This window comes from Rhinatrema bivittatum, chromosome 4 (genome assembly GCF_901001135.1).
Source record: "Rhinatrema bivittatum chromosome 4, aRhiBiv1.1, whole genome shotgun sequence".
Classification (NCBI taxonomy): domain Eukaryota; kingdom Metazoa; phylum Chordata; class Amphibia; order Gymnophiona; family Rhinatrematidae; genus Rhinatrema; species Rhinatrema bivittatum.
In genome coordinates, this window is record NC_042618.1 from 81975232 (window position 1) to 81996605 (window position 21374).

Consider the following 21374-nt stretch of genomic DNA (forward strand, 5'->3'; position numbering starts at 1 on the left):
GCGAATAGCCACTGCCATTAGCAATGGTAACATGGACTAGGCTTAGTTTTTGGGTAATTGCCAGGTTCTTATGGCCTGGATTGGCCACTGTTGGAAACAGGATGCTGGGCTTGATGGACCCTTGGTCTGACCCAGTATGGCATTTTCTTATGTTCTTATGTGCCACCTCCCTCCATCTGCTGAAAAACCGGGAGTCTTGGCATTGCAAAAAGTCGTCATTAGGTCCATACGAGGAGTGGATCACTTGAGACAAATGAGGCGAAACACTTCTTCCAACAACTCCCACTCCCCGGGATCCAACTGATGATGGCTCAAAAAATCCGCCTGTGAATTGTCAACACCTGCAATGTGTGATGTCGCCAATCTCTCAAGATGTAGCTCAGCCCAGAAGACCAACTCCCGGGCTTCCTAAGCTACTGCCCAGCTCTTGGTCCCGCCTTGTTGACTGATGTAAACCACTGCGGTTGCACTGTCCGATAACACCCTCACTGGTCTTCCCCTGACCAGGGATAGGAGGGCCTGGAGAGCCAGGCGCACCGCTCTGGTCTCCAATTGGTTGATCGACCATGAGGCCTCCTCCGGAGACCACCGGCCCTGCACCGATCTCCCCTGACAGACTGCTCCCCAACCGAAGAGACTAGCATCCGTAGTAACAATTGTCCAAGATGGGATTTCCAGGTCTACTCCCCTCCGCAACTTGTCCGGCTGAAGCCACCACTGCAGGCTGGTCCTTGCCGATTCCAGGAGAGGGAGAGGCAAATGAAAACATCCATCGGATCCCAAATGGGATCTGTTCGGACATCAGATCCCAATAGGATAGTAAGGCGAACTGTAGAAGCCTCATATGACCATGCCCATGGCACCAACTCCAAGGTGGAAGCCATAGATCTGAACACAATGGCTTTCATCTCTCGTAGGTGGAGGACGGTTTCCTGAACCGCCACCCTCTTCTGCTCGTAACAGCATGAGGAAACCAGAAAACAACCTCTTAGAGGCCGAGCAAATTCTAAAGCGTAGCCTTTTTCTATGACACTTTAGACCCATTGATCAGATGTGATCTTGACTCACTCCTCATAGAAAAGAGCCAACCGCCCCCCTATCGCTGGCACCAAGGAGTGAGCCAGCCTCACCTCATTGGGGGGGGGGGGGAATTTAACTCCACCCTGCCCCTGGGAGGGGCCATCTCGCCCAGGCTTGCGTCCACGAAAGGACTGGTTAGACTGCTGCCTGCTGAAGCCTTGACATGAAGAGGACCCTAAAGACCTGGAAGACCTGAATCGTCTATTTCAGCGAAAGCAAGAGGGAAAAGCATTTCTAGCCTTCGGTTTGTCCTCTGGCAACTTATGCACTTTATTCTCCCCGAGGGACTTGATCATTTCTTCTAAGTCCTTCCCGAAGAGCAACTTCCATTTAAAAGGCAGCGAACCAAGCTGTGTCTTGGAAGAAATATCTGCTGCCCAATTTCTCAACCAGAGGAGTCTCCGAGTTGATACTGCCGCCACCATGGATCTCGAAGAAGTACAGAGAAGGACATAGAGCACATCTGCGCTATAGGCCACAACCGCTTCCAGCCGATCGGCCTGCACGAACTCCGCGGGTGACAAGGTCCTTGTCATCTGTAACTGCTGCACCCAATGCAGACTCGTTCTCAACATAAAACTGCTACACATAGAAGCACGGGCTCCCAGCGCTGACACCTCAAAAATCATTTTGAGGTGACCTTCCAGCTTCTGATCCTGAAGATCCTTGAGCGCTGCGGCGACTGTGACCAGAATGGTTGTTTTCTTAGTGACCGCCAAGACCGAAGCATCCACCTTAGGAATCCTCAGAAGATCTAGCGCTTCCTCCGGCAGCGGATATAACTTGTCCATGGCTTGCGTGACCTTCAGCCCTGTGTCCGGAGTATCCCACTCCTGGAAAAGCAAGGCAGTCACGGACTGATGGAAAGGAAAAGCCCTGGTGGGACCCTGAAGCCCCACCATAACCTGGTCCACTGCTCCCAACTCCAAGCTCTCAGGAAGAGCGTCAATACCCAGCTCCTCCAAGACCATGGGTATTAACAGGCTTAGTTCTTCCCTGTGGAGCAGCCGGACCACCTTGGGATCATCACCCTGAACGGTAGACGAATGTGAAGAACCATTGTCTGGGCCCTGAGGGTCCTGCCCCTACAAATCATCCTGTCATGAGCCCTCTGAAGAGGTGTCTGCCACCGGTGAGATTGGGGAAGATCTCAGCAGCTGCTTGGCCTTTGGGTCCCTGAGCTGGACTGAGGCCCCAGTCTGCTTAGCAGCCTTGTCCCGGTGCCGCTTGGCTGACCTGCCTGCCTTAAACACCTTCTGCAACAGCCGCACAAAATCTGAGAAGAAAGAGGAAGAAGAGGAGGAGAGACTTTGGGCCCTGCACGCAGTCCAACGCGGCATAACGGCGGTAGAAGGGCGATTGGCGGCTAGGCAGGCGAATGCAGCCTCAGAAAGAAAACATGGAGGGAAGAGGGAGATCGTAGAGCCACCGCAAGCAGAAAAATTCGAGCTGTGCCTGAAAGTGCTGGACAGCGCTAAAAGAAAAAAAATACTAACCTGTTTTTTTTTCCCCAAACTTTTGAAACTTTTAAAAACTTCCCTGAGAAGGCAGCAGGCTCAAGTAGATCCCCCACAGGGTGAGTGAACCCGGGATCCCCTGATCACCCTGAATGGCGGCTAGGCTCCAGGAGCTGAAGAGAAAATCCACGAACACCAGCTCTCTTGCCTCAGATACCGGGGGGATGGCCCTACCAGGACCTAACTATCCCCTGGGAGGCTGTTTGTAGGAAACCTCGTCCTCTTTCTTTCTTTTTTTTTTTTTTTTAAAGTCTCAGACTGCAGGATTTTGCACCTCCACTATCTGCTGGAGACAGAGAAATACTGGCAGACTGCAGGTGACACCTTGGGTTAAGTGGCAGAGTCAGTCAAAATTTCTCTGTCTTCATCTGCTGGATGGGAGGCAAAACCCAGCTGTCTGGACCAATCCAGGTACATACAGAGAACTCCAAATATTGGTAGTTAGGCATATAAGTTATATGTCCAACTCACTATACCCCCGATCCGTCCAGTACATGGCTACTTTTTTATTCATGTACTTTTTAGCTGTATAAGGAACTTATACGGTTAAGCGGTGGCTGCTGAAAGTATGTGCATATTCAGCAGCCGCTACTTAGGCACATAAGTCCCACTTATCTGGCTAAATAGCACTATACACACTCTTTGATCATTAGGCCCTTTAAATTATATACATATATATATACACACACACACATTATACGGTATATATATATATATATATAGCTATCAAAAAAAGTTTTGGCTATGTTGTCTCCACCAGTGCTGTAACTATTGTATATACAAAAAACCCCCCCAAAAAGATTTTTGGAGAAAAATAGAATCAGCTGAATGGAATACACCATTAATATAAAATTAATAAATTAATGTAGGATTGTAATTTGAATAATTTGAGATAAGTTTTTTCAAATTTAAGTGGTGTATTCAATATGAATGACCGATCAGTACATCAATGTGGTTAGGGAATATCAAGTCCGGTAAGGGTAAGATTGAGACAAGACATAGGAGAAGGTTGAGGGATATAATTATATGGACTTAACATTAATTTTTGAAGTAATCAATGAATTATTTAATATGCACTTTATGATGTGTTGATAAGCTACTGTTAAATTTTCAATAAAAAGTAATAATTTTATGAAATATATTTTTGAGATGATTTATTGAATAATAAGGGTGCTTGTTTTTCTCCAAAAAATTTTTTGGGTTTTTTTTTTGTATATATATATATATATATATATATATATATATATATACACACACACACACATTCATATACACACTCACACATGCATGCATACATACATACACACATCCTGATCTAGACAACCAAGCAGCTCTTGAACTAGTGCAAATAATGAGACAATTGTACTGCCAGCATCAGACACACACACACGATCAGTCACACAAGCAGAAATTGATTGCAAAAATGTTATTGGTACATATACACTGACACACACACTCTCTCAGGCACTTTGTGACAGACACACAGATACACCAACACACTGAGAGCGAGAGTGTGTATCTGTCTCAGAGAGAGAGACAAGCACACACACACTTTTTCTAAGTGTATGTATAGGTATGTGTCGCTCTCGAACCCACTCCTGTTGTACTGCTGCTTATGTGCTCTCCCCCAGTGAGTGCTTCCACCCCAGCACTGCTGCATCATGGTGTAAAGTTCTTGCTTACTGCGAGGCCTTCCTCATTCTGCATCAGCCTCCTCCCTTTCCAATCTCACAGCCAGCTGCTCCTCTCAGACCTCAGTCCAGTCACCTTAGACAGAAGCCTTCCCAACACTAGCCTGGTACTTCCTTCCTGTGCCTGTATCTTGTGTCCACTTCTCCAGTGTATTCTCACTGACTGCATACTACACAGTCTGCTGCTTTTAATTTTCTCAGGCTCAGCTTTGCCTACTTACTCCAGGGGAAAGGGGACCAGAAGTGATCCATACTTTTCCTTGGCCTATAAAAAGAAAAAAAAATTAAGTCGTGGCCAAGACTAGGGAGATAAACAAAATAGAATAGATGCCAAATGTCCTTCAAGATACTTTATTTAGATGGAGACAAAATAAGTTAAAATTGCCCTACTGTCCAAGACTAGGGAGAGCCACTAATTCAAAGCAGCACAGCTCCAGATGGAAATGCTGCTTTTTCTTGTGGAGCTAGTACAGCCAGGGATGGTGCAAGGGTAATTTATAGTAACAGATTTTATATGATAAAGAACATTCAAAATGCAGTCTTCTAAGATAAAAATATAATTTACAACATGTATGTTATTTTCATGCACTGCTATGATACCAACCAGAAAACTGCAAAAAAGCCACCTGCAGCCATATGGTTTTAGGCACATTAGGTGCTGCCCTCAGAAAGCTTTGAGTAAACTGAATTGCAATATAGTAAACCTCCCTTAAGAAAACAGCACTAACTGCCAGCACTCAAACAATAACAACCCTACCTATGAAAAGGCAACACTGAAAATATTACATTGGGCCCTAAAACACCAATACATCTGATATTAGGAAAATAGAACAAGCCAAGTTGTTATAGATCCCTGCACAGAAACTACACACTAGCAGAATACCTCATCTCAGTCACACATGCAGAATACGGACAGACCCTCACCAAATACAAAATACAGTATAAACAGAAACATGCAGACAAAAACTGAACTTGAAACTTCAACAAGCTAGACTCTGTATGCAGTATAACAATGGAAAAATAGAAACATCATCATTCCTCTTTAAACATCAAACAATACCATCAAGACCTCAGACACGACCCCAGCCACCAGTCATTCAAGAAAAAACTGAAAACTTGGCTCTTCAGCCAAGCATTTCCTTGATTACGCCCAAGCCACTTCCAAATTTCAAGCCATTTCCACATGCATACATGTCTCTGTTCCGCTCTAATTGTATATCTCCACCACCCTACCCTCCCTATTAAACCCTCCATCTTTCTAGACCCTCTGATTGTCCCTCTCCTCCTTCCATCCACGTTGTCCTCCCAATGCCTATCCTCCCCTGCATCCCAGCCCTACTTCATCCGATACCTCCACATGTTTAGTTAATTAATTAGGATTTTTTCATTAGCCTCTTTGCAAGGCATCTGTATAATAGGATTATTTCCTAATCACCATGTTAATTATTGTTCTTACATGTTTCTTATATTTATTTGTTATTTAATAGTTCTTCGTTATATGTAATGCTTTCAAGCAAGTTAAAATGTTCTCTGTAAACCGATTTGATTTGCATACTATGTAAGAAGATCGGTATATAAAAACCCAAAAATAAATAAATAAATAAAGCATCAATCATAATAGTAAACCAAACTCATAAAAAGAATATTTCAAAACAGCTGATGAAGACAACATCCAATGATTAAAAAAAAAAACAAAGTTATATGTTTCTAATTTCAAATTCATTAATAAAATATTTCAAACACCCATTAATTAAAATTAAGCTAAAATAAATCTCCTGCTCTCCGTACCTGGGAACTTTAGATTCCATTCACCCTGAGATTGTTGTGGATTAGACAGGGGTGGGAGGTGTGCACAAACTTTCTCCTCTAACACACGTTCATTTTCACACAAACTCCCTTATATTCTCTCTCACACACTCACTAGATCACACACTTTCTCTTGTACATGCTCACTGGCTCATACACTCTCTCTCTCAGACATGCTCACTATATCACATTCTCTCACGCTCTTGCTCACACACATACTCACTTGCACTCTCTCATATACATGCTTACTGGCTCACACACGTTCACTGACTCATTCTTGCTCACATACATGCTCACTTTCAATCTTTTACACTCAGACTCAGGCCCACCAGCTTAAACAGTCCTCTTGCTCACATACATGTTCATTGGCTCACTCATTCTCTCTCACTCACATACATGCTCACTGGCTCATATGGTCTCACTCACATACATGCTCTGGAAACCACAAGAAGCTCGATTGAGTTATGCAGTGCAACAGTGGAAAAACAGAAACATCATCACTCCTCACACATCAAGTAATAAAATCAAGCGATATAAAATATTCATAAATTTAAAACCATACTAATAAAAGGAATATATTAAAACAGCCCACAAACATCTAATAATTTTAAAAAGTCACAAATGTTTTCTAATTTTTTTCCCCAAACACCACTAAAATATTTCAAAACAGCAGACACGTGAAATAACACCCAAAAATTAAAAGTAATAGGATTAAAAAATCTCCAGATCTCCATACCATTAAATAAATAAATACATACCTGGGATCTTTCGATTTCTACTCACCCACAGACTGTTGGGGATTTGGGGGAAGGGGGGGGGGCACTCAGTCTTTATTTTCTGTATCTCCCCTTCACACACATAGGCACTCTTGCTCTCATACACACATGCAGGCGCTCTCTCTCTCATACACACATAGGCTCTCACTCTCATACATATATTCAGCCTGTCTCATAACACTGATACAGGCATTCTCTTTCTCTCATACACTCATGCACACTCTCAGATACACATGCAGACACTTATGCACATATATGTAGGCTCATTCTCTCATGCACACATGAAAGTTCCTGAACACACCCAGATCAGTCCAGACAAGTGGGTTTATGCATCCCTACCAGCAGATGCATGATACCACTGAAATTGCTGAAAACGGCATCTCTAGAAGTAAGAATGCTTAAAAATGAAGTAAGGATACCTTGAAGAAGATGGTTGTTCAGAACCTGTCAAGAGAGACTGGATGGCAACATACTGCTCCTTCTTATGGGTGACTGTTTCTCTGAGCTTGTTTCTGAAGAGGTTCTCCCTAGAACAGGGCATATCAGCCAACTTGTAGTGTATGTTTTCTCACAGACTATTGGCTCTCAACCAAGCCATTTGGTGTTCTCCAATGGCCGCTGCCAAGGATCTGGCTGCGGTTCAAATGATTCCTATACAGAGCTCAGAAAATTATGTTTGTATTCCTCTGTGACCCAAAGGGTCTGCTGATAATCTGTCTGCTCTCTGTCCAACGATTCACAAGGGTTTCAATTTCTCAACGCAATCAAATACATATTGAACCATTTAGAATTGGTGGCCTGCAATGCAGGCGCTGAGCATCAAGTTCTGAAAAACCTTTTCCCCAAAGTTGTCGAACAGTCTAGGATCTTTGCCTGGTGGGGTATTGGGAAAAAATCTCATTTTCTTCACCAGTTTATATTGATTCCACTATCACTGACTTGAACGGTAGTTGGGCTACCGCAGACTCCTGGATTTGCAGAAATTTATATTTAAGGGCCAGATTTCTGGGTACTGGGGGGGGGGGGGCAGAATGCCAGATTCTCCCACATTCCTGTTTGTAAATCCAGTAGAATAAAGTGCACTGGGACCAATGTGGACTTGGATGGAGTTTCCAGGATTTGGAGAACTCAAGACTTCAGCCTAGGGTTCCTGGTCCTTGTGGATGTTGACTAGCAATGCCTTCTCCAACTTATCCAAAAATTTGGAATATGAGAGATCTTCTGGTGGTGAAGAGTGCTCTGGTGGATCAGGTCGGGGATTGGAGGGAAACCCTGTAGACTCTTCTTCGGACCTGTGAGGTGAGGGAACACTAACACGTCCCCAGTGAAGATGTAGGCAGGATTTTCTCTTGTCTCGGAGGGGAATATTCTTGAGACATGCTCTAGATTGTGGTGTCTCAACTCCCTCTTCAGACTGGCCAGACTCTGCAGCAAGAGATGGTTGGGGAATTAGATTCCACCCTGAGCTGATGGGAGCTCCTGTGGCTTGGAAGCAAAAGAGATGCTCCCTTGAGGAAACAAATCCAATACTCTGGACAGGAGAGGTTTCCCTCCTTGTCCTGAACTGCCAGCAAGGCAAACAGTCTTCACCAGTTCTGCTATCTGGTTTATGGGCTGCTGTGTCCTTTGACTAAGCACTGGGGGAGAAATCTTCTTCCAAAAACCAGTACAGATTAATCTTCTTGATAAGCTTCCACTGGACCCCCGGGGGGGGGGGGGGGGGGGGGCCCTTGGACCAGCTGGTGGAAGCATGGAAACCAGAGAAACAATGGAACATATTGGATCTGGGATTTCTAGGCAAAGCCCTTGCTCAAGGAGTCTAGATGATGATACAGCTTGAGATGACAGTGCATCAACAGTGCTGAGGGTTGATGTGCTGATAGCTGATGTGCTAATGGTGCTGAGGGCGTTGATGATGACAGCGACCAATGCTTCAATGTCAACAGGTCAAGTGTGTCGATGGGACTAAGCTCAATTCCTGCTTTGGTGGTGCTGTCTGTACTGCCTGCTCCAACACAAGGCACTTCTTCATTTTATGTGCCAACAAGCCCTGCAGGGCTTGAGAAGGACTTACAGACCCCTGTAAACGTCCCTTTAACACTCTGCTTGACCCTGGCTTTGCTCGAGGAGCTTCTGCTCAACTCAGCACAGAGGAAGCTTGAGGAGGCATGTTTCTGGCTTTTCACCAACCTAAGTTTCTCCATCTTCCAGTCCTCTGAATCCTTGGAGACATCTGGCTGCAAACCTAACAATTAGCTCTGCCATGGTCTGGCCCTAGACACTGATAATTGATATCATGGCCATTGCTTCTGGACATCTTCCTGCCACACAGGCAGTCTTTGAAGCTGCTGGGTGTGGTCTTCTTCGAGACATGATAAAATCCAATTTTTTTTTTTTCCGTAGCATTGAAAAGTGCTGTTGAGGGGCTGCCGAGACAGCGAAGCAACTCAAAATGAATATGAATAGAAAAACAGGAAATACCAAAAACTTAGTTGAGAAAGAAAGGGTATATGTCCATGCAGGAGCTCAGATGAAAAAAAGACTGAGGGGCTCACTAGGTGACCCCTGCACAAACTTGGCAGAGCAAAAGCTTTACCAGTAAAAGAGAAGTGTCTGTTTGGAGAATCTAGATGTAGGTGAAGGGTAAGGGTAAGGAAATTTAAAATATTATGGGGTACATTTTAAAAGACACCGCGCGCGTGAACAAAAGTACGCTGGATTTATAAGATATGCACGTAGCTGCGCGTATCTTATAAAATCAGGGTCGGCGCGCGCAAGGGGGTGCACATTTGTGCAACTTGCGCACGCTGAGCCCTGTGTGCGCTGCCCGTTCCCTCTGAGGCCGCTCCGAAATCGGAGCGGCCTCGGAGGGAACTTTCCTTCCACCCCCCCGCACCTTCCCCTCCCTTACCCACCCTCCCAGCCCCATCTAGACCCCCCCGCACCTTTATCTGAAAAGTTACTACTGCCTCCGGGCAGTAGTAACTTACGCACGCCGGCACGGCAGGCCCTGACACAGGCCGCTGTGTCAGGGCACTCGGCCACGCCCCCGAACACGCCCCGATCAGAAACCACGCCCCTGACCGCCCCTTTTTGCAAGCCCCGGGACTTGCGCGCCGCCAAGCCTATGCAAAATAGGCTCGGTGCGCGCAGGGGGATTTAAAAGGGTTACGCGCGTACCTTATGCGCGTAATCCTTTTAAAATCCGGCCCTATATGTTTTACTTCTATGAGAAAAGCGGAATATAAAAATCAGATAAATATGAGTTTATGTTCACTAGATAGCAGTAAAAATTAGATAATTCTGAAACAATCATGCCAATTTCCAATCAATATCAGATCAATGTAGATATGGATACAGTTAACATGCTAGCTTCTAATCATGTATGGAAACTTAGAATAATGAGCAGAAATGTAAATTTGTTATCCATCTCCCTCTCTCTTTCTCTTGCTATGCTTTACAATTATAACTCCCTATCGTATTTTTTCTAACTGACAAGTTCATGATAATAAATATAAACCAATTATTCTATGAAGAATTTCTCCTTGTGGTATCTAAGAGTGAGAAGGGGGCCTAGCAGACAAAGCAATATATTATCAGGGGATTTATCATTTACAGGCTTGAGTAATCCGATAGCTACCTCAGTTTGATACTTCATATATGCTTTCTTTTCTACCAGGAGTACACTGTGTTCAGTATCCCCTATCATCTTAGTCAAATCCTGGAAGAAAGGGTGGACGGGCACTGCTACCAACGTTTTGAGGGTGTCGGTTGTTTGAAGAGACCAAGTCAAGGCACCATAACCTCACTATGACTTGTAAATGAAAAGGGACAGCCTTAGCCTCTCTTTGAACAAAATCTGGGAAGGAAAGGTTACTTCCTCTTACTGCAGAGAAGGTTCTGAAGGCACAACTGGAAAGTAGTCCCTTTCAGGACTACTATGATCAAAGAAACATTCAGAGTATGAGGATTCCTTAGCATCCAAATCCTCTATAAGCTAATAAGTGTTAGGATAGTGCTGACCTGGGCCCAATGGGTCAGATCTTCCTAGGACCAAAGATGGGGAGAAATCAGTTCAACTTCCTAGGCCTGCTTCACTACCTCGAAGCCCAGCATGGTTACCTTAGATAATGGCTTGGGGAGTTTGGTAAAAGAAAATTATTACTTACCTGCTAATTTTCGTTCCTGTAGTACCATGGATCAGTCCAGACCATGGGTTATGTCCCCAATCCAGCAGATGGAGTCAGCACAAGCTTCGAGGGGGCATCACCATATATACTACTACCCCCTCTGCAGGAGTTCAGTATCGAGTATATCAAAGCCCGAGTAGAAATAGAACCCCTTTAGTGGACCAAGTTTATAAGAACCGGCAACAATAAACCGTGTAACAGCAATAGAAAAACTGGAACCGTCCTACCAACGGGTAGGACGCTGCGCAAACAGCACGCCAACATGAAGGGGGCTGTGAGAAACAGTGCGACTGAGGAGCCGGGAAAGCCCTATCACACTACAGTCCCGTAGAGAAGAGTCGAGCAGGATAGAAAGACCCAAGCGCAGTGGGCGTCTGGACTGATCCATGGTACTACAGGAACGAAAATTAGCAGGTAAGTAATAATTTTCTTTTCCCTGTACGTACCTGGATCAGTCCAGACCATGGGATGTACCCAAGCTTCCCTAAATCGGGTGGGGTCCTGCGAGGCCTGCTCGGAGAACCTGTTCGCCAAAATGTCCCGTGACCGAGGAGGTGAGGTGCAGACTATAGTGCCTCGAGAACGTGTGTAAAGATTTCCAGGTAGCTGCTCTGCAGATTTCCTGAGTAGAGACCGAGCGAGCCTCCGCCCAGGAAGCCGCCTGAGAACGAGTAGAATGAGCTACAATGCCGGGCGGGGGAGTCCGCCCCGCCCCAATGTATGAAGCAGCAATGCCCGCCTTCAACCACCTCGCAATGGTCGCTTTTGAGGCCTGAGACCCCTTCCTGGGACCAGACCAAAGCACGAAGAGATGATCAGAAATCCGGAACTCATTGGTAGCCTCCAGATAGAGACGCAGCTTGCGCCTGACATCCAATAGTCGGAGAGCCTTCGGCTCGGAGGAAGAAAAGGACGGCAATTCCACCGTCTGGTTCACATGGAATGCAGACACCACTTTCGGCAGGAAGGAAGGCACTGTGCGAAGCGACACTCCAGAGTCGGAGAAACGCAGGTAAGGCTCTCTACACAACAGAGCCTGCAGCTCCGAGATGCGGCGAGCGGAACAGATGGCCACCAGGAATACCGCTTTGAGGGTGAGATCCTTGATCGTAGCAGTGCTCAGTGGCTCGAACGGTGGTCCCGACAGGGAGCGAAGCACCAGGTTGAGACTCCAGGAGGGACACGGGTCCCGTACTGGAGGCCGCAAATGCTTGACCCCCTTGAGGAAACGCGCAATGTCCGGATGCTGTAGCAGGGAACCGCCATCACGCAACAGCGAACCTAGGGCGGCCACCTGCACCCGCAGAGAATTATAGGCGAGTCCTTTGTCCACCCCCGCCTGTAAAAACTGCAGGATCTGAGGTACCGAAGCCTTAGTAGGTCTCGTGTCCTGACTAGCACACCACAGCTCGAACACCTTCCAGACTCGAACATAGGCCACCGACGTCGATGTCTTACGTGCCCGCAGTAGAGTGGATACTACCGCCTCCGGGTAGCCCCGGCGCCGGAGGCGGCGCCTCTCAAAAGCCAGGCCGCAAGACAGAAGAGTTCTGCCTGATTGAAAAATACCGGGCCCTGACGTAAGAGACGGGGGAGGTGCCCCAGTCTGACTGGCCCGTCGATCACCAGCTGTATCAGGTCCGCGAACCAAGGCCTCCTGGGCCATTCCGGAGCGACGAAGATTACGGTCCCCTGATGACTTTCTATTCTGCGAAGCATTCTGCCCACCAGGGGCCACGGTGGAAACGCGTAGAGAAGAAGATGAGCCGGCCACGGAAGGGCCAGCGCATCCGCTCTCTCCGGCGACTGAAGAAGCGAGGAGCCTTGGCGTTGAGAGCGGAGGCCATCAAATCCAAGTGGGGGGCTCCCCAACGCCGGACTAGAAGTTGCATCGCTTCCTCGGACAGAGACCACTCTCCGGGGTCCAGCAGCTGACGACCGAGGAAGTCCGCCTGCATGTTGTCCACTCCGGCGATGTGCGAGGCCGCTAGTCGAACGAGATGACGCTCCGCCCATTGCATCAGCAGCGCCGCCTCTAGCGCTACCTGCAGGCTGCGCGTGCCGCCTTGGCGGTTGATGTAGGCCACGGTGGTAGCATTGTCTGATAGGATTCTGACCTCCCGGTTCCGAAGGAGCGGCAGAAAGTGTCGCAGAGCTAGCCTGACCGCTCTGGTTTCCAGACGGTTGATGGACCACTTCGCCTCCACCGCGGACCACGTCCCCTGCGTGGCGCTTCGATCGCAGACCGCACCCCAGCCCAGCAGACTGGCATCGGTGGTTACTATCACCCAATTGGGCAAGTCGAGAGACACTCCGTGGGCCAGACTCGACGGTTCCAGCCACCAGCCCAGACTGTCCCTGGCCTTTTGCAGAAGTGGGAGAATCATCTGGTAGTCCTGCGAAACCGGTTTCCAACGGGAGAGGAGCGCCCACTGCAAGGGTCTGAGATGCGCAAACGCCCAGGGGACCATGTCGATGGTGGAACCCATCACCCCCAGGAGTTGGAGGTAGTCCCAGGAGGTGGGATCTTGCAAGGCAGAGAACCGCAGTACATGCTCCCGCAACGATTGCGCCTTGTCCTGACGCAGGAAGACTTTGCCCAGCCGGGTGTCGAAGGACGCTCCCAAAAAATCCAAGCGCTGCGAGGGTACGAAGGAGCTCTTGGAGAAGTTCACCACCCAGCCCAGGGACTGTAGAAACTGGACCACCCTGTGCACCGCTGCTTGTCCCTGGCTGAAGGACTTCGCCCGAATGAGCCAATCGTCCAGGTAGGGATGGACCAGCACGCCCTCCTTTCGAAGGGCTGCTGCCACAACGACCATGATCTTGGTAAAGGTACGCGGTGCCGTCGCCAATCCGAACGGGAGAGCTATGAACTGAAAGTGCTGGTCCAGGATCTTGAACCGGAGGAGATGGTGATGGTCCCGGCGGATGGGAATGTGCAGGTAGGCCTCCGTGAGGTCCAGAGAGGCGAGGAACTCCCCCCGATGTACCGCCGCAATCATGGACCGCAGCGTTTCCATGCGAAACCGGACCACTCGGAGGGACTTGTTGACTTCCTTGAGATCCAGGATGGGCCGGAAGGACCCGTCCTTCTTTGGCACGACGAAGTAGATGGAATAGTGGCCCGAGCCCACCTCTCCGGAGGGCACGGGGGCGATAGCACCTATTTCCCGAAGTCTGTCCAACGTCGCCTGCACCACCCGTCTCTTGAGCACCGACCCGCAGGGGGAGAAAATGAACCTTGCCTGTGGAGGACGGACAAATTCCAATGCGTAGCCGTGCTCTATGGTGTCCAGGACCCACTGGTCCGAGGTGATCTGCGCCCACTCCTGGTAGAAAAACTTCAGCCGTCCCCCAATTCTGGGACTGGCGGAGTGGGCGAGCCTGACATCATTGCGAAGGCTTAGGAGAGGGGTTACCTGCTCCGGGGGTGGTGCGGGCGGGCCTCCGTCCACGAAAGGAACGTGACCAGGTCTGTGGCCTGGAGGCGGCGGGCCTAGAGCCCGATGGCCTGTAGCTCCTGTAGCGCCGTTGCGCCCTGGCTCTGGTCCGGGAAGAGGCATATGCTCGCGAAGGCCGATATCTGTCCTCCGGCAGCCGATGAACCGCGTTTTCCCCCAGAGACTTGATGATCTGATCCAGGTCCTCCCCGAAGAGGAACTTACCTCTGAATGGAAGGGAGCCCAGACTCGACTTGGAGGACGTATCCGCCGCCCAGTTGCGAAGCCACAGGAGGCGCCGTGCCGCCACTACCGACACCATGGATCTCGCTAGGATCCGAAACAGGTCGTATGAAGCATCCGCCCCATACGCCACCGCCGCTTCTAGTCTGTCCGCCTGGGCGGCCTCCTCCGCGGGCAGTTCCTGCGACGTGAGCAGCTGTTGTACCCAGAGAAGACTCGCCCTCTGGGCAAGGGAACTGCACATTGCTGCCCGCATACCCAGAGCGGAGACCTCGAAGACCCTCTTCAGGAAAACCTCCAATTTGCGATCTTGCGTATCCCGCAAGGCCGCTCCTCCTGTCACCGGTATCGTCATCCTCTTCGTGACCGCCGACACCGCGGAGTCCACCTTCGGAGCCTTAATGAAGTCCAGGAAATCCTCCGGCAGGGGGTAGAGCTTTTCCATGGCCCGGCTGCCCTTCAGAGAAGCCTCCGGGGTATCCCATTCCCCAGTGAGGAGCTGCAGGAACGATTCGTGAATGGGAAAAGACCGAGCCCTGGGCCGCAGGGCTGCCAGGACCGGGTCCCCCTTCTTCGAAGAAGTGACGACTGCCGGCGCCACTGGAGCAGGCGGGTCCGGCGGCGGGTCCAGATCCAATTCCTGAATTATAAGTGGAATGAGGTCATCCAACTCGTCCCTCTGGAAGAGGCGCAGCGTGCGCGGGTCGTCACCCTCAGGCATGGAGTCTCCTTGTCCGCAATCCGGGGGATCAGACCCCGGATCCGCTGTTCCTGACACCGCTCCCACAGCCGCAGCCGAAAAGCGGGCCCGAGCTGGAGGGTGAACATGAGGGGCCCCCGCGCCCGCTGGAGCGGGGGGGGCCTGTGACGGGGGGGACGTCCGTGGGATCTTGGGAGGGGGAGGCCCCGCAGGAGCCTCCAACCCCTGGAGGTAGGCTGTGTGCATCAGCAAAACAAACTCCGGGGAAAACCCCGGCCTGCCCGAGGGGGACCTTGCTCCGGCAATAAGATCGGCGGCAAAAACGGCGGAGAAACCGCATCGCAATCCCCCTCCTCCAGCGCTGCTGGATCCTCCTCAGGGCGCTGTGCCTGCCAAATGGCCGCCGTTCCCGCCAGGAATGGGGGAGGGGCCGGCCCGCGCCTCCCGGGCATCGCAGAGAGCAACACCAAATCGACGATGGACCGCGAGGTGCCTTCCCCCCTGGGAAGGCACCGAGCGCAGATGCCCTTGCGGGAGATCCTGGATCCCGGTTCGCCGCAGGCCGAGCAACGCAACGGCCGCGGCATCGGGAGCACCCCGCGAGAGCAACACCGGCTGAAAGAAAAAAATAAATTGAGGCTCGGGAGGGTGGCCGCGCGAAAAACCGCCGCTGCGGGGGGGCCAGAAAGCCTGCACTGCCCGTTGAAGAAATCGGCGCGGGGGGGCCTTCCTGGCCTCACAACCCGGCAGAAGAAAAACTTTTCTGTGTGCCCCAGCAGCCCACGAGGCTGCCCTAGACACAAGCGATGGAAGACCGTCACCACCGGCAGCCGCGAGGCCCCGGGGTTGGGGAGAGCTGCAAAGAAAAACTAACAAAAAGAAAATATAATCTCACTTACCCCGTCCTAACTACTAGGATTCAGCACTGGGAGGGGAAACAAACACAGGGGGTAAGCCACGCCTCCCCACAGCCTGCCTTTGAATGAGAGTTGTTTTTTTTTTTTTTTTTTTTTTAAAGAGAAAAACTTGATCCACCAGACAAACTAGGCAGAAGCCCAGAAAAGGAGGAAGCAAAAAGGGAAAAGATTAATTTACAACAACAGGGAGAGAAACCCTGAGTCCCCTACTCGCATCTGCTGGAGTCAGAAGATACTGAACTCCTGCAGAGGGGGTAGTAGTACTTATGGTGATGCCCCCTCGAAGCTTGTGCTGACTCCATCTGCTGGATTGGGGACATAACCCATGGTCTGGACTGATCCAGGTACGTACAGGGAATCTGTACTGAACAAAATGGATTTGCAGAATATAAAATGTTTTATAAAAAAATATAAATAAATGGAGACGTCTATTGATGGCTAACTCAATGCACACACATTGTAGAGAGACTCAACACTAGAACCTTTATGCTAACAGTGAGTTGAGCAAGTATCCATGAAAATCTTTACAGCTCTACATTACAGATGCCCCTTTCCAAGGCTTAAGGGTGATCCTGAAGAGACCAGCAAGGGGCAGTCCTCATGCAAGTGGCCAAGTTAACATCCAGGTGTTCCAGTGCTGGAACGTGCAGAATCTCCATCACACCTGATAACATGGCGCCATGTGCTTTTGTTTTGTCTTAGGAGCCTTTGCAGTGAGTTGAGTGTGGAGCTTGAAACTTGACCCAACAATGTGCATAAATTTAGTTGCATTAAGATAAAGTATTCCTTTGGGCACACTTAGGTCGGGAAAGGAAAACATTTTCTATACATGGCATTTTCAAAAGCAGGTATGCTATTTTCCGTCTCTCAAATGCCTACAGAAAGAACATGTGCAAAGTACACAGGGTACTTTAATGAGCACAATTTACCTGAATTTTCAAAGGGAAAAAACTTGTATTGCTAAAGTCACCTGTGTAATTTGAAATACTCAGGCTGTTTGTAAATTGCCCCCATCTCGTTTTAGACAATATAACCATGGCTTCTTTTCAGGGGGTACTGAGGACCGGCACTTTTTCCTCCACCTCCTCGATTTTCCCTATAGCCCCTCACAAAAACCACTCATCCTGGTACCTTTATTTCCAGAAAGCAAGCACAGAATATAATTTCATGAAGTGTCCTCTAGTTCTAGGACTATCTGAAAGTGTAAATAACCGTTCCTGGTCAACTTATTCCACCCCACTCATGATTTTATAAACCCGAATCATATCTCCTCTCGGTCAGCTCTTCTCCAAGCTTAAGAGCCATAGAAACTTGAATTCTTCCAGTGCCAACAACCAGAAAGCAGGAAACTGGTAAATGAAGAGACTGACAATGAAGACAGTGACCCTCTGTTTGTATCTCATCTTCCAGGACGGATTTTGTCCCCGGTCGACCTGGAACCTCTCTTAATACAGCCAAAGTGGGAGGTGGAGAATGCTGCGGCGCCTGCCCTGCTGCCTTTTTTAATGTCTGGAGAGTCGGCTTCCTACCTTACTGCTGCTGAAGGCTGTGCACTCTCCTGCCTGGCCCGCACTGGCCCCAGGCTGCTCATTGTTTGTCGGAGGCCCGCATTGTAACCTTTGCTTGCTCGGTGTAAAGCACTGTTCACCAGGCTCGCGTTCTTCAGCTGAAAGGAGGAGAAGGAAAAGACTATAACAGATAAAGTTTAAGGTCATGATGCTGGGGCATGAGGGCCCTACCTATTGGACAGCTCCCATTAGCAGGTATTGTCCACTCCCTTAACTGTTCCATTTTAGGTCTGTAAAGTGCCAGAACAGCTTCAGTACTGTGGAACCAGCTCCGCACCAGAGCCAGAATGATAAATTCTTTCAAACACACTTAGAGGCTTTTCCAGTTTTATCCCTTACGATACTGTGGGATTTTGATTCGGTTTGTTTTACTGCTTGGTCTGTTGGTACATTGCTCATTTTGTGTATGCGTTTGTAATCTGCCCAGCACAAAGATATGGTAATAACTAGAATATAAATTATAAATAAGCAGCAAAGGAAAGTCCCATGAAGCACTGCCACCTGCAGCTTTTACCAGAGCTACAGAAGAGGGATCTGTATAAAGAAACAGAGGGCCTAGGATCTGTGCCTGTGTGCAGGGGGAGGGGGGGGAGCAGGGCCCCTGCCCGTGTGCAAGGGGAGAGGGGGGAGCAGGGCCCCTGCCCGTGTGCAGGGGGAGAGGGGGGAGCAGGGCCCCTGCTCGTGTGCAGGGGGAGAGGGGGGAGCAGGGCCCCTGCCCGTGTGCCAGGGGAGAGGGGGGAGCAGGGCCCCTGCCCGTGTGCGAGGGGAAAGGGGGGAGCAGGGCCCCTGCCCGTGTGCGAGGGGAAAGGGGGGGAGCAGGGCCCCTGCCCGTGTGCGAGGGGAAAGGGGGGAGCAGGGCCCCTGCCCGTGTGCGAGGGGAGAGGGGGGAGCAGGGCCCCTGCCCGTGTGCGAGGGGAGAGGGGGGAGCAGGGCCCCTGCCCGTGTGCGAGGGGAGAGGGGTGAGCAGGGCCCGTGCCCGTGTGCGAGGGGAGAGGGGGGAGCAGGGCCCCTGCCCGTGTGCGAGGGGAGAGGGGGGAGCAGGGCCCCTGCCCATGTGCGAGGGGAGAGGGGGGAGCAGGGCCCCTGCCTGTGTGCAAGGGGAGAGGGGGGAGCAGGGCCTGTGCCTGTGTGACGGATTCACAATACTAGGAGTCAGGGACCTTGGGATTATTGTAGGGCACACATTGAAATCCTTAGCTCTCTGTGTGACGGATTCACAATACTAGGAGACAGGGACCTTGGGATTATTGTAGGGCACACACTGAAATCCTTAGCTCTCTGTGTGACGGATTCACAATACCAGGAGTCAGGGACCTTGGGATTATTGTAGGGCACACATTGAAATCCTTAGCTCTCTGTGTGACGGATTCACAATACCAGGAGTCAGGGACCTTGGAATTATTGTAGGGCACACATTGAAATCCTTAGCTCTCTGTGTGACGGATTCACAATACTAGGAGTCAGGGACCTTGGGATTATTGTAGGGCACACATTGAAATCCTTAGCTCTCTGTGTGACGGATTCACAATACCAGGAGTCAGGGACCTTGGAATTATTGTAGGGCACACATTGAAATCCTTAGCTCTCTGTGTGACGGATTCACAATACCAGGAGTCAGGGACCTTGGGATTATTGTAGGGCACACATTGAAATCCTTAGCTCTCTGTGTGACGGATTCACAATACCAGGAGTCAGGGACCTTGGGATTATTGTAGGGCACACATTGAAATCCTTAGCTCTCTGTGTGACGGTGTTCAGGAAGGCAAATAGAATAACAGAAATGGACTCGGAAAAGGAAAACACAGTAAAATAGAGAAGAAAGTGGCGAGTACACTACACTCCCAGGGACGGACTCTACATTTTGCTGACATGGTCTCTGCTCTTATATTGCCCTTGCACTCTGACACGTGCCCTGCTCCCCTTGCACTCTGACATGTCAGAGTGCAAGGGCAATATAAGAGCGGAGACCATGTCAGCAAAATGTAGAGTCCGTCCCTGGGAGTGTAGTGTACTCGCCACTTTCTTCTCTATTTTACTGTGTTTTCCTTTTCCGAGTCCATTTCTGTTATTCTATTTGCCTTCCTGAACACCGTCACACAGAGAGCTAAGGATTTCAATGTGTGCCCTACAATAATCCCAAGGTCCCTGACTCCTGGTATTGTGAATCCGTCACACAGAGAGCTAAGGATTTCAATGTGTGCCCTACAATAATCCCAAGGTCCCTGACTCCTAGTATTGTGAATCCGTCACACAGAGAGCTAAGGATTTCAATGTGTGCCCTACAATAATCCCAAGGTCCCTGACTCCTAGTATTGTGAATCCGTCACACAGAGAGCTAAGGATTTCAGTGTGTGCCCTACAATAATTCCAAGGTCCCTGACTCCTGGTATTGTGAATCCGTCACACAGAGAGCTAAGGATTTCAATGTGTGCCCTACAATAATCCCAAGGTCCCTGACTCCTAGTATTGTGAATCCGTCACACAGAGAGCTAAGGATTTCAATGTGTGCCCTACAATAATCCCAAGGTCCCTGACTCCTAGTATTGTGAATCCGTCACACAGAGAGCTAAGGATTTCAGTGTGTGCCCTACAATAATCCCAAGGTCCCTGACTCCTGGTATTGTGAATCCGTCACACAGAGAGCTAAGGATTTCAGTGTGTGCCCTACAATAATCCCAAGGTCCCTGTCTCCTAGTATTGTGAATCCGTCACACAGAGAGCTAAGGATTTCAATGTGTGCCCTACAATAATTCCAAGGTCCCTGACTCCTGGTATTGTGAATCCGTCACACAGAGAGCTAAGGATTTCAATGTGTGCCCTACAATAATTCCAAGGTCCCTGACTCCTAGTATTGTGAATCCGTCACACAGAGAGCTAAGGATTTCAATGTGTGCCCTACAATAATCCCAAGGTCCCTGACTCCTAGTATTGTGAATCCGTCACACAGAGAGCTAAGGATTTCAGTGTGTGCCCTACAATAATTCCAAGGTCCCTGACTCCTAGTATTGTGAATCCGTCACACAGAGAGCTAAGGATTTCAATGTGTGCCCTACAATAATCCCAAGGTCCCTGACTCCTAGTATTGTGAATCCGTAGCTGAGAATCTTTTTTCCTGGGGGCATCACTTTGCACATTTGCCTTAAATTTCATCTGCCATTCGGTTGCCCATTTTCCTAGTCTTGCAAGGTCATTTAGCAGTGCCTCACAATCCAGTGCTCTTTTAACTACTTTGAATCATTTTTTTTACCTTTGACAAATCTGATTAGCTCTCTTGTTCCCTTCTGCAGATCATTTATGAATGCTAAACCTGACAAGCCCCACTCCCGATCCCAATGGGACTTCACTAAGGACTTTTCTCCATTTGGAAAACTGACCATTTAGTCCTACCCTCTGTTTCCTGTTTTTTTAAGCAGTTACCTGTCCACAATAGGACACTGTCCCCT

At 49.3% G+C, this 21374-nt stretch overlaps 1 protein-coding gene across 1 annotated transcript in view; it reads right to left on the reverse strand.

The window, feature by feature from the left end:
• TTLL5 (tubulin tyrosine ligase like 5) overlaps positions 1–21374 on the reverse strand; it is a 798469-nt gene that overhangs the window by 91478 nt on the left and 685617 nt on the right. Inside the window, 1 exon segment of the mRNA XM_029598396.1 lies at positions 17893–18029. Coding sequence (XP_029454256.1) covers positions 17893–18029 — 137 coding nt within the window.